The sequence below is a fragment of the Gekko japonicus genome, unplaced genomic scaffold, assembly GCF_001447785.1.
Source record: "Gekko japonicus isolate JY-2015 unplaced genomic scaffold, Gekko_japonicus_V1.1 scaffold664, whole genome shotgun sequence".
NCBI classification, from domain to species: Eukaryota; Metazoa; Chordata; class Lepidosauria; order Squamata; family Gekkonidae; genus Gekko; species Gekko japonicus.
In genome coordinates, this window is record NW_015166441.1 from 330,275 (window position 1) to 341,418 (window position 11,144).

Here is an 11,144-nt window from a genome sequence, read left to right on the forward strand (position 1 = left end):
TGCTACACATTTAGCCTCAGAAGCTAAAGCAAGGCCTCCAAATATGACCGGAGTGGTAGGGTAGGTTTATATTCAAACAAGTAGTCCCTCTAATATGATGGCCCGAAGCTGTGTAGGACTTTAAAGGTTAATTAAAGGTAAAGGTTCCCTTGCTCGAAAGCCAGTCGAATTCGACTCTAGGGTTGCGGTGCTCGTCTCCGTTTCAAAGCCAAAGAGCCAGCGCTGTCCAAAGACGTTTCCGTGGTCATGTGGCCGGCATGACTAAACACCAAGGCGCACGGAATGCTGTTACCTTCCCACTGAAGTGGTACCTATTTATCTACTTACAATTTCTTGCTTTCGAACTGCTAGGTTGGCAGGAGCTGGAACTAGAGACGGGAGCTCACTCCGTCATGCAGCACCCGGGTCTTGAACTGCTGAACTACCGACCTTCCACAGCCTGCAGTTCAGTGTCTTAACCACTTGAGCCACCGTAGTTAATTACTGCACCTTAAATTGGGCCTGGAAGCAAATATACTTCGTAAACATAATTACTATGGGAAAAGGCAAATATCATGAAACTAATGGCTGCTTAGTTTTTAATGTCCAAAAAAATTATGAAATCAGATCAGTGTTAGCTTTCTGACCTTCTGATTGATTATGCATTTATTTATAATCTGATTTGTGGTTTTCTAATTGAATAATGTACAATATATTATATAAAATGTATATAGTTTTAAAGTGCTTATATTGTATGTTAATCTGGTGTAGTAACTAAAGATTTGTAACCTTTCCATGAAGTAATTAAAAAGTATATCTGGGCTGCTTATATAATCTCTTGAATGTTTAAGTTCTGCTGTTGGTACTGGCCAGTTACAATTGAGAAATAAATTGCTGTTTTGTGGCTTGTGTAAACAAAACTTGTTCACATTTTATACATTTGATTTTTTCCCCCACAGGGTGTGGATTCTGGATTTGTTCCAAGTGTACAGGATTTTGACAAAAAACTGACAGAAGCTGATGCTTACCTACAGATTTTGATAGACCAATTGAAGGTATGTCTCCCCCTCATAGAAATTCAATTATGAACTACAGCTGATCTTGGAGTTTGAGTGGCAGGTCATCTTGATCCTTACTTTGGTTCAGAAGTTTTATTAACTTACTGGACTCAACTTATTTGAAGAAAAAATAGATACATTTAACTACAACAGTATTCTCATTATGTGTTGTAGATTACAATGTCATATGATTAAAGCATAAAACGTAATTAATAAATGTGCATTATATGAACTTTGGCCATAATGAAACAGCTTGCTTTGACTGTATCCATTTTATCCTTGACTAATCCTAGGCCTCTTAGTTGTCACTTGTTTAAAATATATATATTGTTTTATATATATAAATAAAAGAAAGTCCCCTCACCGTAAAATCAACACCCAGGCCAAACCGCTGGCTCTAGAAACATGACATTCGGGGAGAGCACTCCTACCATGGTGTAGATACTCACTAAGAAGAGAGTTTTAGAAATTCAACCCGTAAGGGGGGTCAAAAGGGGTAAAATGTGCTCCCTCCATTGATTCCTATTGGCTTCCAGGCTGCTGCCTCCTTGCACCCCCCACTCTCTTATCGGTCAGCTGCAGAGCTCAGTGTTCTGAGGCAAAAAAGCCAATAGTTATAGGAGTCTGCAGACAGCTAATGAGAGTTGAGGAAATCAGGAATGGCCAACAACCACCTGTGAGGTGCAGTAATGCTGCTGGCCCAGCTTCTCTGATGGCTTCCAACACACTCCCCCCACCTCCTACACCTAACAGGCGGTTGTCTGTCAGGTGCAGCAGCAGGTGCAGGGTGTTTAAAGCCACAAGGGAGCCCACCTCAGCAGTAACGCCTTAGTGATCCTGCTGGCCCAGCCTCCACAGTGGCTTCTAATACTCTTCCCCCCTCCCCCCCTACACTGGACAGGCAGCTGCCTATCAGGTGTAGGAGAGGAGGTGGGATGCTTACAGCCGCCCGGGAGGTTTGCTCAGCAGGATTGCCTTAGCCCTGCTGCTGGCCCAGCCTCTCCAATGCCTTTAAATACAACCCCCCCCAACACCAGACAGGCGGGTGTCTGTCAGGTGTAGGAGCAGGGCCAAGGCATTTTAATCCATCAGGGACGCCGCCCCAACAGGATCACCTTAGCGATGCTGCTGGCCCGGCCTCTCTGATGGCTTCCAACACACTCCCCCCACCTCCTACATGTAACAGGTGGTTGTCTGTCAGGTGCAGCAGTGTTTGCAGGGTGCTTAAAGCCACGAGGGAGCCCACCCCAGCAGTAACGCCTTAGTGATCCTGCCAGCCCCACCTCCACAGTGGCTTCTAATACTCCTCCCCCCTCCCACACTGGACAGACAGCTGCCAGGAGGAAGCAACTTAGGAATGCAGCAAAGACATTTGCACATAATATTACTGTAGGGGTACTGAGCTGTGCAGGCCAAGTACCAGCAAGATCACCCTTAGGTGCTCAGAACAACACATTCTCTTTATGAGCAAAACAATCCAGGAACACAAGTAGAGAGGCTATCACTTTCGTGGAAGGTGGCAGGAATTGACTTAACAGACGACTGCTTCTTAAATGGACAGTTCTATGTTGCCTGTTCCAGAGTGAGCTCATCAAGCAGCCTGGTGATCCTAGCACCTGAGGGCAGAACCACCAATGAGGTCTAGAGAAAGGTCCTTCAATAGAGAGAGAGAAAAGGACGTATGTCTCTCTCCATTTTTTACACTACAATCTTCTCCATTAGAATTCCTACAACAAATGTCGCATTTCAAACTTCACATCATCGATATTATAACTGGATTTATGGAACTTAAATACCGTAGCGAAGCATGGGTATCAGGCTAGTATATATATATAATGCATGTATGTTAATTAGGTTTTATTCCAAGATAATCTATTGCTGTAGGCTTTTAAGAATAGATTGACACCAGAATGGTGTCTTTCATATGAACAACAGTGTATTCTGCTAACAGGAGAAACATGTGAACTCTGGCCATAATGAAATAGCTTGCTTTGACTGTATCCATATCATCCTTGCACTTTACATGGGCTGCCTTTGAAGACAACTAAAAAACTTCAGTTGGTCCAGAATGTCGCTGCTTGGTTGCTAATGCAGACTGGAGCTAGGAGATCTGGCTACATTACTGAGGTTATGGAATATCTATATTGGCTGCCATTCTGTTTTCAAATTCAATTCCAAGTGTTTGTTTTAACCTTTAAAATTCTCTAGAATTGTGTAGCGGCTAATGTTGGATTATTATCTGGTAAACCCAGGTTTGAATCCCTACTCTGCCATGGAAGCTTGTTGGGTGATCTTGGGCCAGTCACACACTCTCAACCTAACCTACCTTACCGTGTTGTTAGGATAAAATGGAGGAAAGAAGAAAGTTGTAAGCCACTTTGGGTTCCCTTGGAGAGAAAGGCAAGGTAACAAATCAAGTAAATAAAATAATTAAATAAACATTAATGCCCGGGAACCTACATACTTGCTGGATTGCCTCTCCTGGTATGCATTCTTCAGTGCTGTGCTTGTCACAATAGGGGGGCAGTCCCAAAACCGAAGGAAGTTAGGAGAGTTTCCGCTCTCACTCAGGCTTTTTCATTGGCAGCCCCAGCCCTTTGGAATCTTAGAGAAGTGTGTTCAGGAAAAAGTAAGGTTGAATTATGTAAAGGGGACATTGGAAATTGAACTGATGTGGAAATTGAACTGATGATTGACTAAATCTATTGTTCGTATTAATATTTATGATTCTGTCTATACATCTGGAAACTGTTTTGAGTGTTTGTCAGGAAAAATATATAAATGTAAACAGTCAGTCTGGGGGAGATTTAGGTGTTATAGTTGATTTGTACATATTTCAGTTTTAATTTAGTATTGTAAGACTAAGAAGTTATTTTTCTTGTCATGGGTAGTTTTCCTACTAAGTTTACCTTACATTTGAAATTGTCCTTGAGGCTCATTTCTACTTTGACATAATCATTGCACTTGTGTTCTTAAATATTTTGGTTTCAAAATTTGCAGAAATTATTCCAGTGTTGTGGGTGCTTGGGTGTTCAGTTCAGTCGTGTGAAGAACTGCAGGTTTACAGAGCAATGATAATGGCTCAGGAGCCAGATGTAGCTCTTCTGAGCACCATTTCCTATGGCATTCACTCCATGCTCCATACAAAGGGGCAGTTTCTTAAGAAACCAGAATTTCATCATTACTGTGGGCCCAAGATAAACAGTTTTTTAAACAAAATATGACATATAAATAATATCAAGGATGTGGAGATGTACGGGTTCTTTATACAAGGCTGGGTCAATGTATGCATCTGATTGGAGCATGCCACTGTTGAATGCGATCCCATAAAACAAAACTCCTTGCAAGTAGAAAACTTAGCATGGAGAGAGGTTCTGACTACCCTATTTCCTGGAATGCTAGAGTTCACCTTGAAGATAACTTTTAATGTAACATCCAGCCTAACAGAGTTCTGGAGAACTTGAAAGTCGACACACAGCTGTGTGTCTCATAACTCTGACTTCCTCATTCCAAACTGAAGGACCGGCTAAGGGTCAGCAATAGAGGGGAGAAACCCTACATCAGAGGTGTCGAACTCATTTGTTATGAGGGCCGGATCTGACATAAATGTCACTTTGTTGAGCTGGGCCACATGTGCCATAAAATGTAACAAGAGGTACTGGAGATATAAACTTTATAAAGATGATTTCAGATGCTGAATGGCAATAGCAAGTTTGATTGGATGAGGTGTGATATACAGAGGAGTAGTAGGGACTGAGTTATCAGCATTGGTAATGAGACAGGAAACCTAGGTCTCAGTTTGAGCCAGAAGAATTCAGTCCAAGAGGATGCAAAGAATAAATGGAAATAAGGTTACAAAAGTGAGCAGAGTCATACAAAAGCTAATCCCCTGCCACAAATTTTGTTAGTCTTCAAGGTGCTGTTGGACTGTTGCTCTTTTCTACTGCTACAGAAAAACTAACTCATCTTGATCTATCTAAAGAAGTGAGCAGTAACTCACAAAAGCTCATACCTTACCACAGATTTTGTTAGTCTTTAAGGTGCTACTGGACTCTTACTCTTTCTGCTGGTATTAGAAACCACAATATTAAAAAAACAGTGGGGGCACTTTTTAACCTTGCAGGACATTCTGTTGCTGACCTAAGAGTAGCAGTTCTCTTACAAAGGAATTTCAAAGGGAGATTAGAAAGAAAGATTGCTGAATTGCAACTGATAATGAAGATAAAGAAAATGTGTTCTTCTGAACTAGATTGAGATCTAGGTATCTTCTTTTTGGTCTCTGTGCATCACACCCATGGGATTATGCACCTGCGCTGATCTGAATTGGTGGTATGCAAAGCTCACAAAGGGATTTTCGCGCCTCCCTCCCAGGCATGTGCGGAAACCCCACTGTGCGTGCCCAAAGAGGTGGGGCGCAGGCATCCCACCAGTTCTCTTCTGACCGCCGCGCTGTTAACAGCTTGTTTTCTGCCCGTCGGTGAAGAAGCGTAATTTTTTCCCCTCATGAGGGATTGCTCAAATCGTTTTATTTTTCCCTCTTGCTACGTTTATTTTATTCTTTACTAAGACCAAAAAAAGAAGAAGACTTTTTTGAGGGTTGCCGCTCCTCAGGGGGCTTCCCGGCAACCCCCCCTCTTTTTCTTTTGGTGCCATTTTACTCTTTTATGATCGAAAAGTGGGGATGTTTTAAATTGTGTGTTGGCTGTGGAAGCAAACTTGCGACCCATGACGGCCACACACTCTTCATTCTCTGCCTTGGAGAAACTCATCGCCCAGACGCTTGCCGCCATTGCTCGAAGTTCTCTAATCAGACCCATAAAAACAGCTGCGAGGCTTCGAGTGGCACTTTGGGAGTCTGCACTGACCCCCTTGCCTGCCGGAGATATGTCTGCTGAGACCCCTTCGGACTTTCAACCGACGGCACTCCTGTCGGTGCCTGAGGACAAATGTCAGGAGGCCAGGAAGCTGCAAAAGGAAGTCTTGCTGCTTTCTAAACTAATCATCAATTCTTCCAAAAATTGCTATGGATACGTTTTTCAAAACAATGTCGTCCACAGTTGCCCTCCGTAGGCAGTCCTGGCTTAGAACCACCTCGTTCCCTGCTGACACCAGGGCGTACATAGAGGACTTACCTTTCGATGGCCAAGGTCTCTTTCATGCATCCACTGATTTGACACTCCAGGAGATGGATAAGAGCATTAAGGCCTCGAGGTCGCTCTGGGTTTCTGCCCCCTCTAAGACCTTTCATCCTCGCTCCTGGTCTCATTACGGCTCCAGGCATCAGTATGCTAAACCGTCACTGGAGAAGGGCTACAGACCACGTCGGTCTCCATCTGCGAACCGGCAGCAGTACCCGACGAGGCAAAGATACGGCTCTGGACAGCAACTTGTCAGACCTAAACAACCTAAACCCGGCAAGCAGGGCCTTTGACTTTCGCCTGTCTACCTCTTCCGACCCTACCCGCCTCCATCCCTATCTGCATGCCTGGGCCTCCATTACGTCGGACCAATGGGTCCTTTCCATCTTAGCCAAGGGCTATTCCATCGAATTCATGGAATTCCCACCTCTTTCAGTAGTCTTCACTGCTCCCTCGTCGTCATTCCTCCTCGAATAAGTCGCCACACTTCTGTCGAAAGGTGCTATAGAACCCGTGCCTCTAGATCACCAGCGACTCTGTTTTTATTCCTGGTACTTCATAGTGCCCAATAGGGATGGCGGGCAGAGGCTGATCCTAGACCTTCGAGGCCTCAACACCGATATACAATACTGGAAATTCAAAATGACATCCCTACCAGTCATTCTGCCTCTCCTGTCCCAAGGATGCTGGATGGCCACCCTCAACCTCGAGGATGCCTATTTCCATTTAATCATCCACTCCTCCCATTGAAAATACCTCCGGTTGCGATAGGTGGCAGCCACTAGCAATACAGGAGCGTACCTTTTGGCCTCAACAAGGCTCCGCTGGTCTTCACCAAGATGGTGGTGGTTGTTGTGGCACATCTCCGCCTCTGTGGCATGACAGTGTTCCCGTATCTAGACAACTGGCTTCACCATATATCCCTGGCCCTCAATGTCCTTTGTTGCCTCGGTCTCCAGGTCAACCTCAAAAAGTCACAGCTGGTTCCTTCTCAAAGAGTGCAGTTCATAGGGGTGATACTCGACTCCAGAAAAGGCAGAGCTTTCCTGCTCCAGGACAGAGCCCAAATCCTGACTGCTCTTGCAGAACACCTTCGACTCCAGGGCAAAGTGTCTGCTTTCCAGATTCAACGCCTTCTGGGCCTGATGGCAGTTATAACTGCTGTCCTTTGTTTTGCGAGGCTGCGAATGCGTCCACTCCAGCTTTGGTTCATATGGCACTTCAAGCCCCTACGGATGTCCCAATCAGTTCGTCTCTCTCCGCCACAGGAGGTACGCGACTCCCTTCTCTGGTGGACATGGTCAGACAACCTGACGCAGGGTGTCCCTTTCCACCCTCACGACCAATGCCTCGCTGTGGGGCTGGGGAGCCCACCTCAATGGCCTCTCTGTAGGTCACAAGGGGGATGCCTTGGCCTCAAGAAAACACATAAATTTTCTGGTTTTGGCAATCAAACTGGCCATCCAATGTTTCCACCCTTTTCTCACGGGCAAATGCGTGACTGTATTGACCGACAATACGACGGCCCTCAGTTACGTCAACAGACAGGGTGGAACAGTCTCCCACAGTCTCTGCCTCCTGGCTCTAGACCTTTGGGCCTGGTGCATGCCGCTGCACATTTTCCCCATTGCCTCACACATCGCTGGCAAGGCCAATGTGTATGCGGACCTGCTCAGCAGGGGTCTCTCTCAGCGTCACGACTGGGAGCTGAACTGGACCTACCTACATCCCGTATTTCAAAAGTGGGTACGCGTCACATCAATGTCTTCACCACCAGGTTCAATTTGAAGTGTAACCTGTTTTGCTGCAGAGAAGCACAAGATCCCAAGGCCTTGGGAGATGGGCTCCTTTACCCATGGGACAACAACTTCCTATATACATGTTCCCCCCTCTGCTGCTGCTGCTGAGGATGGTCCAAAGACTCATGAGGGTCCACATGAGATGCATCCTGATCGCCCCCTGGTGGTCAAGGCAACCTTGGTTCGCCAACCTCCTCTCGCTGACCAAGGCTCGCCATCCTCTCCCACAAGTGTCGGATTTGCTCCGTGCGAAAGGAGGAGCTCTTCTGTTCCACGAGGTCCACAAACTCAAGCAGACAGCCTATCTCGTGGACACAACATCCTCGGATAGAATCACCACTGTCCTTCTCAATGCCAGGAAAGACTCTATGCAACGTTCCTACAGTGGGAAGTGGTCTTGTTTCTTGGCCTCCTTACAACCCTCAGACGTACCCCCGACTTCTGTCACGCTTGACCAGATCTTATAATTTCTGTTTTTGCTGGCAGAGAAGGGCCTCTCGCACTCCTCAATCAGGGTGTATTTGTCGGCTATTTCTGCCTACCATTCGGGCTTTGAAGTTTTTTCCATCTTTTCTCACCCGGTCTCAAAGAGATTTCTTAAAGGTTTCCTCTACCTATATCCACTGATCCGTTCACCGGTACCCTTGTGGGACTTGCCGCTGGTGCTGTGCGATCTGATGGAACGGCCCTTTGAGCCTATGGCAACTTGCGAGCTAAAACATGCAGCATGGAAAACCGCCTTTCTCGTTACCATTGCCTCAGCGAGGAGGGTGGACGAACTCGTGGTTCTTCGTCATGACCCACCCTTCCTTGTTTTCCTACTGGATGGTGTGAGACTGGTACCGGACTTCTCTTTCCTTCCGAAAGTGGTCTCCGAGTTCCACCTCAGCTCTGAGATCTTCTTACCTAACTTCTTTCCTAACCTGAAAGATTAACAGCAATGTCTCCTCCATGCACTAGATGTTAAGAGAGCGCTGCTTTTTTACCTTCACAGGACACGCTCGAGTAGGAGGGACAATCACTTATTTGTCTCCTACTCCAGTCACTCCGCAGGGCTAAAGATCTCAGCAGAACGTCTCTCCAAATGGATTGTTGAGACTATTAAACTGTGCTACCTGTTGGCCAAGCACCCGTTGCCCTTGCCTGTGCGAGTGCATTCCACAAGATCCATGGCCACGTCTTGAAGGGTGCTTCCCTGTCGGCGATCTGTGGGGCTGCGACAGGGTCTACTCAGAACACCTTCATCAAGCACTACGGTGTTGATGTTTGTGAATGCCACAGAGTGGACCTTGGTCGTCTAGTCCTTTCGTCGGCAGAGCATTGAATTTGCGACAGCTCCCATCTCCAGGTGAGCCACTGCTTTTTAGTCTCCCATGGGTGTTATGCACAGAGACCACGAAGAAGATAAACAGGATGCTTACCTGTAACTGATGATCTTCGAGTGGTCATCTGTGCAGTCACACCACCACCCCGTCCTTCCCCACTGCTGTCGCTTCAGTACATTTCTCTGGTTATTGACATGACAGCGGTCAGAAGGAACTGGCTGGATGTCCGCGCCCCACCTCTTTGGGTATGCGCAGTGGGGTTCCCACACATGCCTTGGAGGGAGGTGCGAAAATCCTGTTGTGAGCTTTGCATACAACCGATTTGGATCCCATGGGTGTGATGCACAGATGACCACTTGAAGTTCATCAGTTACAGGTAAGCAACCTGTTTTTCTTCTCTCTTTACCAATGCCTGCAATTGTCATTTGGCATCTGAAATCACTTCACTCTCTAAGATACAAGGACAGATGGACTCACATTCTAGCTATATCTGAAGAAGTGAGCAGTGTCTCATTAAAGCTCATGCCCTGCCACAAATTCTGCTAGTTATTAACATGCTATTGGACTCTTGCTCCCTTCCACTAATAAAGATTGCAAGGTTTCTTCCCTACCCCATCTGTTAGAACTGGAAAGGGGGGTCTCTCCCTCCCCTGTTCTCTTGGCTCTTTTATCCTTCCTTCCTCCCTCCCTCCCTCCCTCCCTCCCTCCCTAAGTGTGTGCTTATACCTGGAATAAAATAAGTACAAAATACAAAAGCTTATACCTGGAATAAAATGTTGTTGGTCCATGGGAGTCTACCCGCTCCGGCTCTTTCCCACCCCTTCCTTTTCCTCCAAAAGGAGGAGGGGGAGGAGACCTCAGCAAATTGAGGGAAGGGACGCTTGGCTTTCTTCTCTCCTCTGTGAAACAAAAAGCAGGAGAGGAGAGAGCTGGGCAAAAGCAAGCTGCGATGCAGGAATAAGGAAGCAGGAACAGGAAGTAGGAAGCAGAGAAGAGCCAGTTGCTTGCGGGCCGGATAGGAGCCCTGTAGGGGCTGGTTCTGGCCCATGGGCCACATGTTTGACACCCCTGCCTTACATACTCCAAGGTAATGTAATTAAAATGGTTATATTGGACTTACTTTGAGGTTGTGTACAAGTCATACAGTAGCCATACAGAGTATCTTTTGGTTGATGGGAAGTGCAGATTTGGCTCTCCATAATCCTTAGAGTGTGTACCACTGTTAAAGAGCTTCTGTTGAAGTGAATTAAGTATGTATTAGAGACGTAAGCTGCCTTTTTACATGACTGGAAGATTTACAGTTGGCATATTTAAAAAACACTTCAGAAGCAGTGGTCTCCATTGGAAGAAAGGAATGTTCCAGAGATACCTGACCAGGGGTATTAGCTTGTCTTTTCTTTTTTTTTAAGCCCCCGGAGGGGATTTTTAATTGCATTTTTTATAACACTACAAACTACAACAGAAAATGGGAGGGGAAACTACATTTATAAGATAAAGAAAGATACCCACTACTGACTAAAAACCCAAGAGAGGAGATCATCCCACCAGCTTAACCATACATTTAGTCTTAATCCCATTAATCATACTATCAACTGAGTCAAGTTTAACATTATCTTTTTCAAATCTTAAATTTAACTGTCATACAGAAACACCCCAAAGCATCTCACTTCAACATTTTTTAAAGGCACAATTCAGAGTCCTTCAGCCTTTACTTCTCCTTGCCTAGTCTCTTCTGAAGCTTATAAGGACTTTTAGGGGCTGCCGCCCCTTTCTCTGATAGAGAGTCTTCCCCGGAGGATTCCGAGTCCAGCTCACCATTGGACTTACTGTCCTCCCCTTTTTCTC

The 11,144-nt window shown here is 45.8% G+C and overlaps 1 protein-coding gene across 3 annotated transcripts in view; it reads left to right on the forward strand.

Moving 5' to 3' along the window:
* OSBPL9 (oxysterol binding protein like 9) overlaps positions 1–11,144 on the forward strand; it is a 128,816-nt gene that overhangs the window by 56,214 nt on the left and 61,458 nt on the right. For all 3 annotated transcript variants that reach the window (XM_015411975.1, XM_015411976.1, XM_015411977.1), the window contains one exon: positions 939–1,034. In XM_015411975.1, coding sequence (XP_015267461.1) covers positions 939–1,034 — 96 coding nt within the window. The remainder of the gene's footprint in view (positions 1–938; positions 1,035–11,144) is intronic.